The sequence below is a fragment of the Canis lupus genome, chromosome 9, assembly GCF_011100685.1.
Source record: "Canis lupus familiaris isolate Mischka breed German Shepherd chromosome 9, alternate assembly UU_Cfam_GSD_1.0, whole genome shotgun sequence".
In the NCBI taxonomy this organism is placed as follows: Eukaryota; Metazoa; Chordata; class Mammalia; order Carnivora; family Canidae; genus Canis; species Canis lupus.
Genome location: NC_049230.1, coordinates 42,712,679 through 42,725,871, shown reverse-complemented (window position 1 = coordinate 42,725,871; position 13,193 = coordinate 42,712,679). Strand labels below are relative to the sequence as shown.

At 53.8% G+C, this 13,193-nt stretch overlaps 1 protein-coding gene across 2 annotated transcripts in view; it reads right to left on the bottom strand.

Moving 5' to 3' along the window:
* Positions 1 to 4,089: 4,089 nt before the first annotated feature.
* Positions 4,090 to 13,193, bottom strand: part of FOXN1 (forkhead box N1) — a 28,448-nt gene continuing 19,344 nt past the window's right edge. For both annotated transcript variants that reach the window (XM_038548234.1, XM_038548235.1), the window contains 5 exons: positions 13,030 to 13,160; positions 11,413 to 11,509; positions 7,790 to 7,997; positions 7,067 to 7,558; positions 4,090 to 5,624 (listed from right to left, as the gene is read on the bottom strand). In XM_038548234.1, coding sequence (XP_038404162.1) covers positions 5,314 to 5,624; positions 7,067 to 7,558; positions 7,790 to 7,997; positions 11,413 to 11,509; positions 13,030 to 13,160 — 1,239 coding nt within the window. In that variant the 3' untranslated portion in view covers positions 4,090 to 5,313. The remainder of the gene's footprint in view (positions 5,625 to 7,066; positions 7,559 to 7,789; positions 7,998 to 11,412; positions 11,510 to 13,029; positions 13,161 to 13,193) is intronic.

Genomic DNA, 13,193 nt, shown 5'->3' with positions numbered 1-13,193 from the left:
ATGTGGGTTCTGTGGAGCCCTGGCTGGGGTCAGGCCCTGGGCTGCCCCATGGGAATTCTAAAATGAGTAAGACACAAACACTTGTTCCCAGGGATAAGGTGGACTGGGCTTACAGGGGAGCAAGAGTCCTGCTTGGAGGGATCTGGGGAGGATCCTTGGAGGAGGCAGTATTGGAGCAGGAGCACTCAGGCTGATTGGGTGAGCATTCTGGCACAGGAGAGAGCATAAAAGCAGAGGTCTAGAGGCAAAATGTATCAGGTGCCTTCGGGAAAGTTAATGTTACAGGGAGGAGTCAAGGCTGAAGCCCAGTCCACAGCCTGAGTGTTGGGGTAGGAAGGGGTGCTGTCACTGGGTTTGGGAACTCAAGTTGGATCAAGGCGGGTGCGAGGGGGACATGAGTTCAGGTTGGGACGTGCTGTGGTGTGGTACAGATGTCCTGAAGGGGTGTTCGGAAAGAGACAGGAAATTGAGCCACAAGACCAGAAGCAGTCTGGAGATGGTGATCCTTGGAGATCCTTGGAGATCAGCGGCTACAAAGCAGTTGCTGACGCTGTGATAGTGGTTGAGTTATGGGATGCCCAACTAGCATTACTGGTGTTTAATGAGCAGGGGACAGGAATGCCAAATGCCTTCCAATTAATGGGGCACTCCATGCAAACAGTCCACACCTCCCAACTAAGGGTCACTGGATGGGAGTATGTAACCCTAGGGAAGGCTAGTGAGTGAGAGCAGGACAGAGGGAGAGGAACCCATAAAGGAGATAGGAAGGGCAGCCAGAGAGGCGGGAGCAGAAGCCTATTCTGTAGTAGTATATGTTAGAAGCTGGGGGAAGAAAATTTCACCAAGAAGCGAGTGCTTAGGAACTCTTGTCACAAAAGTGAGGAAGAAGCATGGGCTGGGTGTGGGGCGGGTTTGCAGATGAAGCTGTGTGGGTATACAAAGTATTGGAGTTGGAGGTGTTGTTTATGGGGTTACAAGTCTACAGAGAAGGGGATCCCTGGGTGGTTCAGCGGTTTAGGGCCTGCCTTTGGCCCAGGGTGTGATCCTGGAGTCCCTGGATCGAGTTCCGCATCAGGCTCCCGGCATGGAGCCTGCTTCTCCCTCTTCCTGTGTCTCTGCCTCTCTCTCTCTCTCTCTCTGTCTATCATAAATAAATAAATAAATCTTTCAAAAAACCAAGTCTACAGAGAAGCTATAGCAAGATGGACTTTTAGGCCACCAGTTGTCAGGAAGAGGATGCTCCACTACCACCCTGGTATCAATCTTAACTGGGCCTGGTAAGTCAAACTGGGTTGAGGTTTTGGGTTGGGCTGAGGTCCTCATCCCTGGAGCAGGTACCAGATTGGCGCTCACCTTGAGAGTCTTATGTCCCTTGGGCCTGGAGGAGGAGCTCGGCTGGGAAAAGCCTTGGCCCCCTGTCTCCTTTTAAGTCTTCATGTCTCTGGCACTGGTCCTGCTGCCAATGTTGCAACTTGATACATTTGGTTCCTGGCACTTTCTCTAGGAACCTAGAGGATCCCTGGGCAGAAGGAGGGAGAAGACAGGGTAGGGGTGGGTCTAGTCCTGACTCTGATGATGATGAGCTATTGACCTTGAAAGTCTGTGGGCCTTGCTGGATCTGGACCTCAGATTTCACTTCTTTGAAGTGGGCCAGATTTGTTTGCTTTGGCTTCTTGGGAGTGTCATGAGGACCCCACTGCCTGGGTTGGGCAAGAAAGCCCAAGGGACCCACTATTCATGCCTACCCAGGCTGGTCTGCATGGTGCGTGTTGGGGGTGCCAAACCCACTGTAAAATATTGCAGTGCTTCCCTACCAGATGGTAAAGAGTTGCTATCTGAACCCCCAGCCCTTTCCTACCTAACCGGGCTTCTCCCATTAAGAGCCACCCTCCACCCCTCACCACTCTGCAACTAAAGCAAGAGTACTTTATTTTTTGTGTGTGTCATGGACCCCTTTGTTATTGTCTGCTGAAGCCTATAGACAATAACGTTTTTCTGACTATAAAATATGTGGTAATCCTGAATATTTTAGGTACTAAAAACCATATAATAGAAATCTATATGTCTATCCTGCAGCATCTGTGATATAATATAAAAACATCTATGGGATCCCTGGGTGGCTCAGCGGTTGAGCATCTGCCTTCAGCTCGGGTCATGATCCTGCGGTCCTGGGATCGAGCCCCGCATCGGGCTCCCTGCATGGATCCTGCTTCTCTCTCTGCCTCTGTCTCTGCCTGTCTCTCACTCTGTGTCTCTCATGAATAAATAAGTAAAATCTTTTAAAAAAATAAAAACATCTGTGATTTCTAATCTGTGATTTCTCTACCTTATGACAGAATCACAGATTCTAGTAAAGCTATTGTGATTCATTGCTGACATTCATAATTGAGGGAAATACTACATTTGAAGTCGAGATGAGTGAAAGTGAAGGTATAATTTCTTCATCCAATTTAAAAATTCTTTTGTTTTATTTTTATTTATTTATGATAGTCACAGAGAGAGAGAGAGAGAGAGAGAGGCAGAGACACAGGCAGAGGGAGAAGCAGGCTCCATGCAGGGAGCTCGACGTGGGATTCGATCCCGGGTCTCCAGGATTGTGCCCTGGGCCAAAGGCAGGCGCTAAACCGCTGCGCCACCCAGGGATCCCTAAAAATTCTTTAAATTTATTTTAGAGAGAGAGCTCATGAGTGTGAGTTGGTGGTGGGGGTGGGCAGAGGGAGAGAGAGAGAATCTCAAGTAGATGGGCACTGAGTGCAGAGCCCAATGCAGGACACATCTCAAGGCTGCTTAACCGCCTGAGCCACCCAGGTGCCCCTCTTCATTGAGTTTAATGAACCCATGAGCTAACCAGGTTTAGAACCCTATGTTCAGAGTCCCCTCTCCCCAAAAAAGGTGAACTCTTCCAGAACCTGCGTCCTTCCATTCCGCTCACCCTAAAACTGTGACCGTTTGGTGAGAGGCGGCCAGCAGGGGGCAGCATATGAATGGGAGTGTGGGGCCCGGCTCCCAGAGCAGCTGCAGTCCAGTTTTAAAAGTTTAAGGGCCAGTCTGGTTACAAACAAAAACAAACACGAGACCCACAATTCCGTTTGCCACCTGCCTTGCTTGTGTGGGTGCCAGCTCGCTTGTTGGTGTGCCATATGGGCCCTGGGGACAGAGGTATGAGTGTCTGGAGGAGATTCGCCACCTGAGCTGGGAGGTTTTGTAAGAGAGCCTTCGCCCCTTCCTTTATAGTCGGGACTGGGCTGGGGCAGGCAGGTCTTCCTCTCCGTGTACTGGCTGGCCATATCTCCTCCCATTTCCCACCCACCCTGTCCTATAGGGGCTAGGCTATAGGGAGGGTGCTGCTTGTAGGGTGGGGCTCTATTAATGGTGTCTTCTACAGAGCTATCCTCTGGGGTAGGCAGGTGGTGTTGACCAGCCTCCAGGCCTGGCCCCTGGAAGAACTCTGGTCAGAGTCCCCATGTGGGGCTGCTCTGAGACTTGAAGGGCATATGTGTGCTATTGTCTCCCACAACTGCCCCATCCCTGTTCAGGCAGAGTGTAGGGCTCCCTCTCAGTCTGCTCTCTGGTCACAGCAGTCCGTTTGGAGGTGGTACCTGGGAGGTGAGTTTGAAGTGCAGTGGAGTGGGCCCCTGGCCCTCCAGAGGCCACCTTCCAGGGCCTGCAGTGCACACAGCAGCAGGCTAGGCTCCATTCGTGGCACCTGCAGAACCCACACCCCAGCCGTGGACAGATTGGGGACAGGAAGGCACAGCCTGGACAGGGAAGTGATCCCTTCTTGTGTGAAGAGATGGAGCGGTTTGAGGAGGAAGGTAGTGAATCTCAGTAGGAAAGGGTGTAGGGGGAGGGAATCCTCTTCCTTCTTATGGGAAGTTCTGGGAAGAGGCACGGCCCACCTGCCCTCTGTTCCTCCTCCAGACTGGTCAGGAATTCCCCCTAGATGCCTCACTCTTCGGATTTGGAAACTTCAGGGTACAGAATGAGGGTCAGGGTGACATCATAGATGCAGGGCATCTACAGTTAGTGTGGCCTGGCCTTTGTGCCCAAGGAGGGGAAATTCGGAAATGAAATCTCGGAAGCCAAGACCACAGGTACTTGCTTTATTGTTCCAGGTCAGGCCACCTAGGGATTTGCTTGTGCCTTACCAAACCCAGGCTAACCTCTGGGGGTTCTTGTCACCCCCAGACCCAGGGTAGGCCGAAACTCCGGCTTGGCTCTCCAGTAGAGCATGGCAGGCAACTGGGCCACACTCCCTAGCTCCAGGGACATCCTGGGTCTGCCCAGCAGTCAGAGAGAGGGAGGCGTCAACCCCCCGCCCCACCCCTGCCAGCCTGTATCAGACTCCCGTTCCCTGAATTCCCTGGGCTGCCTGGGACAGTTGGAAGTAATTAGTAAGTTGAGACCTAAACTATATGAAGTTCTTATAGAGAAGGAGTGAGACTGTAGTGCCCTGGAGGGGCCCTTCCTGCACCCGGGGCTGGTGAAGAGGATACTTTTAAGGTTCTGAGGGCAAGGGCTTTTCCAAACACTTTGTGTCAGAAGTGGGCTCAGTTTGGTCCTGGGGTGGCCGTTACCCCTCCTGTGTGTCATTCTGGGGGAGGTGAGACAGAGAATATACTGAGGATGGGGAGAGCCTGGCAGGGTGGGTGCTAATAGCAGCCCCCCGAGGGGCCCACAGAAGACTTGGGGAGAGGCTCCACACCTACTCCTCCTTGACCAGTTGCTGGGATGGAGATGGGAGAATAAATACAGGGGGCTTCTGGGAGAGAACATACTAGAAGGGGCCAGTCCTGAAGAGAATGTGGACATCAGAATAGGGTTTCAAGGTGATCCTGGCACTGGCATGAGGACCTTAGGCCCCCTGCTCCCCCCCACCCTCAGCTGCCTCAGAAATGGAGTCAAGCTCTCAGTGATAGAGTTCTGATTCCTCTGGATAGAAGGTATGTGGGTGTGGGCGTGTCTAACTCTGTGTGTATGTGTGTTTGTGTGTGTGTGCATATGCATGCACATATTATGAAGAAGGCCTTACTTAAGTGTGGATGAGTGTGAGTTAAGGAGAGTGTGTTTGTTTTTTTCTTGCCCAGACACTTGGTCTTCCGGGACCCTGAGTGAGGAGCTGGCTCACCAGATGGCAGAAATGTGTGAGGGGCAGTGGTGGTGTCTTCTTCATCCCGGCTGCCAGCTAGCAGTTGGCTTAGTGGCATAGGGGACAGGGATGGTTTTCCTTCCTTGACCTTTAAGGTGGGCCCGTTGTGGGCGGCCAGCTGGGACTTCCAGGCCAGACAGGCTGGAGCTGCTGCTGGACATGGCTCATGCTAGGGCCATGGGCTTGGAGCTGGGGCTGAGGTACACAGAGGGGCCTGTGGGGGGTGTGGGCTCCAGCTCCATGAAGGCTGAGTAGAGGGTGGTGAGGTGCAGGTCACCCAGTGCCCCGGAGCCCCCACTGCCTGGTGGTGCCAAGTCGCCGGTCCCACTGCCTGTCTCTGCCAGACAGGGCCCAGGTGGGAAGCAATGGGTAGGTGGCGGAGGTGGCGGCATTGACGATGATGTTGGGGATGAGGTCACCAGTACCAATGGGTCGAGGGCCAAGCTGTCATCCTTCAGCTGTTCCCACAGGTTTCCTAGTTGGGAGAGAGATCAGGAGTCACTGGGAGGTACCAAAGAGCCCTGTCTCCCCCCACTCCATGGCTCTTGTGTGCTAAAGAGAGCAGGATTGGGGTTACCTTGATGGGGGAACAGACCCTTGGCACCAGGCAGTTGCTAGAACTCTCATATTCCTCTGCCATAGCTTTAAGATGATCTCTGGGGCTCTTTTTTTCGAGGGAGGTGAAGTGGGCAAGGACTTGAGAGCTGACCTATTGGAAGAGCTGACACGGGATGCCTGGGTGGCTCAGCGGTTAAGTGTCTGTCTCTGGCTCAGGGTGTGATCCCAGAGTCCCAGGATTATGTCCCAAATCAGGCTCCCTGAGTGGAGCCTGCTTCTCCTTCTGCCTATGTCTCTGCTTCTCTCTCTCTCTCTGTCTCATAAATAAGTAAAATCTTAAAAATAAATAAATAAATAAATAAGGAAGGGCTGATGCTTATGCCTACGCTGTGCACCCTGGAGTAGCCTGCAGAGGGCGTCCCTGGAACTGCCCCCCTCCCCGGGGCTCCTGCCCAAACTCCTAAGGAAGGTGCGCCTGCAGCCAAAACCAAGGATCTTCCAACAACATGCTGAACCCAGTGAGCTGGCTGTGCTTAGCTCCCTGGGGTTCCTCCACTGTAGGCCTGAGGGGGAGAAGTGGAGCCTGGAGCACTGGTAAAGCAACTCGCATGATGGCTGATTGTGAGTGTTGAGCATGCTCCCCACTTCTGGACGGGGCTGAGGATCTAGCTGCATGTTTCTAACATGCTTACCAAGACCTGAGCCATCTCCTCCACACAGCCCGGAGCTCTGTGAGGGCCAGCTGTCTCCACCTGCTTGTGGATGTCCCCCCAGCCCAGTGCACCTGGGGGGTCTGAGGCCTGGGTCAGTACCCCCTCCAAACCTCTTGTGGCCAGGACCAGGGCCTGGGCAAGCACTGGATCTGAATGGGTGGGCTTGACCACGTGTAGAAAAAAGCAGGCAAAATGGAATGGAATTGATAGAACCTCTTCCCGGACTCCTCCTGCCAAACCTCTCCAGGACCTGCCTAGTTCTGAAGCCTTACACTCTTCCTGGGGGAAGATCTCTCTCCTTCTGCATTAAAAGATGAATGAGAAGATGCAACCACTTCAGACTGGCAGTCACTCACAGCCAATATGGAATATAACACTGGGCTCTTTCCCACCTCCCCAAAGCTGAGAGTGGCTAGACGATGGGGTCAGTGGGAACATGTTCAGGGGCACCAGGAGAAGGGAGATAGGGCAAGAACATTCCTCTTCACCCCTTGGCACCCCTTGCCAGCTCAGGATTTTTCTGTTTCCATTGATCAGAAACCTGGCAGCTAGCAGGTCATGTCCTGGAGCCTTGGAGGGGATGGGCCACACTGCCAGATGCATCTGTGCAGTCCTGTCCCACCTTCCTTTTCTCAGCCCTGCTCACCCTGGAGGTCAAAGTCGGTGAGCGAGGGGTTGATGGCATCCAGGTCAGTGCCAAGGTCTCCATCTGGCAGCAGGGTGTCATGCATGGTCTTGGCCGGGGAAGGCTCAGCCAGCAGCTTGGCACTGTGGCTGGGTGGGGTGTTGGCAGGCAGAGGCGAGTCCTGGGGGGTGCCTGGCTGGGCCCGCAGCTCAAGGCGCCCATCTGGTTGTGGGAACAATGGCTGCGGAGGTCCAGGAGGGGCCAGGCCCGGTGAGAGGTGTGAATATGTCTGCCCATAGCAAGAGGGGACGTGCCCCCCAAGTAGGTCCTGCAGGGGGTTCTTGCCAGGAATGGGGCCCGAAGCTGGGTGGATTGGATGCAGTGGCTGGGAGAGCCCCACTGGAGGGGCCAGGGGTCGGATGGGGCCTGAGCCTGCCAGACCCAGGGGTGGGCAGGCCATCAATGGGGAACCCAGCTTCTCCCTCTTCTCTCCAATGAGGCTGTCCAGCTCTTCTGAAAAGGCCCAAGAGAAAAGAGAGAGGGATACCATGAGAATTCCCTTTCCCCACAATCTGTCCCCAGCCTTGGAACCACTCAGGCTACTCTCACTAATCAGTTCACTAGCTCAGCTTCTCTCCCTCTCTCCCTCCCTGCCACCCAATTCCTCCCTCCACCCCGCCCTGCACCCCCCTCAGCTCCGGGGCACCCTGGGCCCTCTCTTGCATTGCCCCCTCAGCCTCTTACCTGGCTTGGCCATGCTCTTGCGCACAGCAATAGGGTCTTTCCTCTTCCACTTCTGTAGCTCCTCCTGCATCTTGTCAATTTTGGCCGGATTGAGGGCCCACAGGCAGCCTTTGCGAGAGGAACTGCCTGATTTGTTCTCCACTTTCTCAAAGCACTTGTTAAGAGACAGGTTGTGGCGAACAGAATTCTTCCAGCCGTCAGGCGCTGTCTGCCAGAGCAGAGCAAGACAAAGTTCAGGCCAGGGTCAACAAGCCTGAGCCAGGTCTGGGCTCCAGAAAACTTCTTTGTCCTCTGGACACAGAACCACCACCCTTTCTGGGGCTTGTCATCCTCCTCAGCACCCAGCCCATGCTTGGTACCCTTCAGTGGTGGGGAAGGGGCAGGCAGGAACCTTGACTACAAATTATTTTCACCTAAAATCTGCCTTCAATGCCACCCCCACCTCTGGCTGACCCTTCAGAGGATTATTGGGATGGTTCATAAAGGGAGGGCTGGTTCCTCCTCTGGAGTTGGACCAGTGCCCCTGGTTTTCAGGCTGTGCTAGGACCCCTCACAACTCTCAGGTCTCCCCAAGGCCAGCTTTGGAATGGGAGGAAGCTGAGGAATGCTCCTTTCCTGGGTCTGCCTCATCCCTGCTTGAGCAAACTCAGGAGAAAAGAAAAATGGATGAGGTTGTATTTGGATGTGTGCACATGTTGCTCATATATTGTGTGTATATGTGTGTTTTGGTTGGGGGGGGAGGGATAGCTTGCCTATGTGTACGTGTATGTGTACGCATGTGTCCCTGAGTATGTCTCCTTGGTGTAAGCTTGTCTCCTGTGTGGGTCTGTGAATTCATTTGAGTGTGAGGATGTTTGTGTGTGAGAAAGTCTCTCTGGGTATGTGGGGGTATCCACGATTGTGCATGTGTGTGTGGGTGTGAATGTTCACATGAGGGTGCCTGGGAGGCGTGCCCGGGTGGGGAGGCCAGCCCTCAGGTGGGGAGTGGGGGGGGCTCGTGCCAACAGAATAAACACCCATTAGGAGGCCTGGTCATACCACCAGTGCAATAATTGTACCCAGGGAGGGTTGTAAAAACCATTAGGCTGACTCAGTTGGGTGAGAGGTGGCGGCAGGGGTGCCAGTGGGTACCCCCACCCCCCCTTCCAGCTCTGTTCCAGCCTCTGTGATAGTCCTGGGCCCAGCAGGGTTACGGGCAAAGCATCTGCTCCAGCCAGTGGGGCCCCCATACCCTCACCCCCTGGTCCCTTTTCCCTTTCAGCCTGCAGTTTCTGCATAATGAGGGGCGGCCACTCCCTCCTCCCCAGCTCCCTTGCCCCAGGGAGCAGCCAGGCTGAATCACGCCCAGCAGAACTGGGTCCCAATGCCAGCGTCACTGCAAGTTGCTGGCAGGAGCTGCTGGAGCCTTTCTCAGGGGGCAGCTGGCCTGGGGCTGGGGGCTGGTTGAGATGACCCCCAAGGCTCGCAGGGTCATAAGGAGGGATTCTGGAGCCACCAGACTGGTCAGCTGGGGATTCACCGTCAACTCCCACAACAGTTCCTACTAGAAGTCCAGGCCGTGTCGCCTGATGGGCAGAGTTAATGTGCACTGGGCCTTTTTATAGGCCCATAAATCTGTGACTTTGGGATGCCAGGGCAGCCCCCGCCCCAGCCACTTCCTGTTTGGAAGAAGGATGGTCAGCACTAATAATTATGTCCAGTGGCTGGACACTTCCCCAGTCCCACATCCCTGACTCATGGGGCTACAGGACGCCCACCTCAGCTGCCTTGGGCATGAATGCCACCTGCCCCAGGGTCCACTCTGTTTTTACCCAGAAAAATGACCTTCAAATGAAGAGTGAGTGATAAAGGGGACAGGGGATCTTTGAACTAATTCCTTAGGTAGGTGAGAGGGGAGCCGTCTGAGTTGGAAGGAATGTATGTGCCAACTGGTTCAACCTGACCATTTTACAGATTGGGAAACTGAGGTCCAGGGAAGAAAGAGGCTGGCCCTAGATCACACAGGAGGCAGTGACAGAGCCCAGACTCCAGCTCTGTCCCCTTATTAAGGGCCCTGCCCAGGTCACCCTATAGTGCTGGCTTCCCCATTGGGGCCCGTCCCATCCTCACAGATGCTTTCTCTCTGAAGTCAAATGTAAACTCAAGAGTGAGGGAGTGATGCAATTGGCTAAGAACAACAACTAGAACCAAAAAAAAAAAAAAAGTTGTTAGACCTCTTCACTCTTCAGCCCCATAAAACAGGGATTACACGGCTCCCAGAAAAAATAATTAAGCCAGGAAGATGAGATGCAGGGAGGGGCTGGGGGCCAGGCCGGGAGTTGGCAGGGAGGAATGGCTGAGAGGAACAGGGCAGGGCCCTCACTTCCTTCTCTCTGGCCTGGCCCCGTGAAGCCCTATAGAGGACCCTCCACAAGCTATAGGGCATAGGGAGGGTCTCGTCTCTAGATCTGTTGGGATATAGGGGCAGCCCTGGATGCTGGCTTTGATGCTTCTCAAATCCCAGAGACAACTCTCCTCCCTCCTCCTCTCCCTTCCAGAATCACTGGTAGAAAGATGACCATACTTTTCCATTCCTGGCCAGACCACTCTGGTCATCTTGCCCACTCCTCATTTGATGGCAATGCAGCAAGTACAAACTTGTTTGAGTATCAGCTTCAGATTATCCTCAGGTAGGACAACTGAGAAGAGAGTGGGGGCAAAATCCCCCTACTGGCAGATGGAGATGAGTTCTGGACCTGGGCCTCAGCATCTACCTCCTGCCTGGTTAGCAGGCAAGATTATCTCCACCAGGGTCTGGACCTTGGAGAAGACACTCCTCACACACAAGCTCTGATCTCTGCCCCCACCCCCAAAGAAGAGGTCTGTGCTGGAGGGTATGGGGGCATGCAGAGAAGGGAGGGAAGCGGTTGATGTGTGAAGCCAAACTGCTTGAGCCAACAGCCGATCCCCTCTGTTGTGTGCCCTTGAGTAGGTGGATCACCCCTTCTGATGTGTTTGCCCATCTGGAGAGAAGGGCATCTTTCCTGCCTCTAGTCCAGTAGAGCCCTCAGAAGCCCCCTCAGTGGATGAGAGGAACTAGATACTGTACTTGGGAAGGTCAAGTGAGCCACCCAGTTCCCTGGGACACTTGAAGACCATGAAGCCCACACCCCGCTTTCTGGCAGAACTGCCGCTGAGCCTGCCACCCACAGAGGCAGATCTTAATCTCTCCCTGGAAGGCAGCGGGTTCTGTGGTCCCAGGATCCCATGCCACCCTGGCTGGCTAGCTCTTACTCAGATTCCTCTAACCCTACAGCATCCTGGGGCCAGGGGTGGGGATGGTCTCTCAGTTCTCCCAAGCTCTTCCTCTCCACTTGGGATAGGTGGATGATTCTTGAAGCCTATCCGGGCCGACATGTCTGCTTTCCACCAGCATAGATCTGACTCCTGGACTGCTGTGTAACCTCGGCGGAATGACCTAGGACTTTTTGAAGTGGAGACAAGAGGATGCATGGAGGAGGCAAACCCTCTCCTGGCTTTCACTCTGACCCTTGCTCTGCCTTCTAACTGAACCCTTTGGCTCCAGAGAGGCCTGGCTAGCCCAGGACTCGGGGTGGTAAGATTAGGGTGGATCTTGGGCTCACCTTGAAGTAGGGAAAGTGCTCCGTCATGAAATTGTAGATCTCGCTGACAGGAAGGCTCCCAGTTTTACTGTTCTTAAGGGCCATGAAGATGAGGATGCTGAAGGCAGAGAAAACTTTGAGAGTTTGGACTTCTGAGCAGGCCGGAAGTCTCCCCCTTCCCACTCCACCTGCCCTGGCTGGAGTAGTTGAGGAGGAATAAACTGCTGGAGACTTAGGTGAGGGGCTCTATAAGGTTGAAAGGAGAAAGGATGAGAAGGTGTCTACTGACGTTGGGAATTACTGATACACAAGGGTCTTGTGGCATCTGAGAGGCCTGGGTTGTCATACTGGCTTGGCCACTCACTGGCTGTGTGACCTTGGGTGAGTGCCTTAACCTCTCTGAACCTCAGTTTCCTCAACTTTGAAGTAAGGAAAGTAATAGCTACCTCAGAGTTGTGAGGATTAAGGATGATGCCTAGAACATAGAAGACACTCGTTAAATGGAAGCCATCATTACCAGCCAGGCCCCAGCCAGTTGCACACTGTCAGACAGCAAGGAAGGGAACTAAGTTTTCTTGAACCCCTACAATGTGCCAGGCGTATTCTCTCACTTAATCTTTCCAAAGGCCCGAATATGGCTGTTCCTTTTTTTTTTATTTTAACAGATGAATAGAGGCTCAGAGAGATTGCCTGAGACTTCACAGCTAGTGAATTTTAGATTTTATTTATTTATTTGAGAGAGAGAGAGAGAGGGAGAGAGGGAGAGAGATAATGAGCTGAGAGAGGGGCAGAGGGAAAAGCAGACTCTATGCTGAGCAGGCGAGCCTGATGCAGGGCTCAATCCTAGGACCCTGAGATCATAACCTGAGCTGAAGGAAGATGCTTAACTGACTGAGCCACCCAGGTGCCCCCATAGCTAGTGAATTCTAGAACCTCGACTTGAACTCAGTTCTGTTGGACTCCAAGGATTGGGTGTGCATCATCATCCTGCCTCCCCCAAAACTCTTCTCCATGCTTCTGGCTGCTGTTTGCCTTCCTTTTCCTTCCCTGAGCTTGCACTGGCTAATGACCTGACCCCATGTGGGGCCTGGCACACAGGAGGTGAAGCCTCACTGTTAACTGGATGAATGAGGGTTCAGGTGGGAAGGTCTCTTAGAGGCATTGGGTGTTGCAGGCTTGGGGCTTACAACCCCAGCTCCAATCTTGCAGGTGGTGGACCCCTGAGCTGTGTCTGCAGGCCTCATCCCTCACTTATTTCCAGCAGAGCTTTGGGGTTGGGTTTCTCTCTGTATCTAGGGGAAAGGGACGGGGAAGGGGGCGAGCATCCCTCCTAAACTGTCAGTCCCAGGCCCTGGGCCCCAGGAGGTTAGAGCTTAGGGGACCCATCACAGGGCACCAGCCCCTGCCAGGTAGAGCCACTGACTTGGCTCCCCAGGGTCAGACAAAAGGTCAGATGTGATCTAGTCCATCTGCCTGCCCCCATGCAGGAATCTCCTCTCCAGCATCCTCTCAAAACCTACTGGGTATGACTTCCATTTTCTACCATCACCTTATATACCTTGAGGATTCCATGCCTCATTTTCCCCACTGGTGCTCTTACCCCTCTTCCATCCACCCCAGGGGGACTGAGAAACTTACCTGTAGGAGTAGATGGGTTTGGGAAAGAGGGGCTGGTGCCCATCAGTGCTGGCCTGGGGTGCGATCCGCTGGTACGGATAGTGTGAGGAGCCCAGGTACGGTATGGGATAGCTGCCACCACCTGGTGAGTACTGTAGAGGTCAAAGGGGCAGAATGGTTGCCAT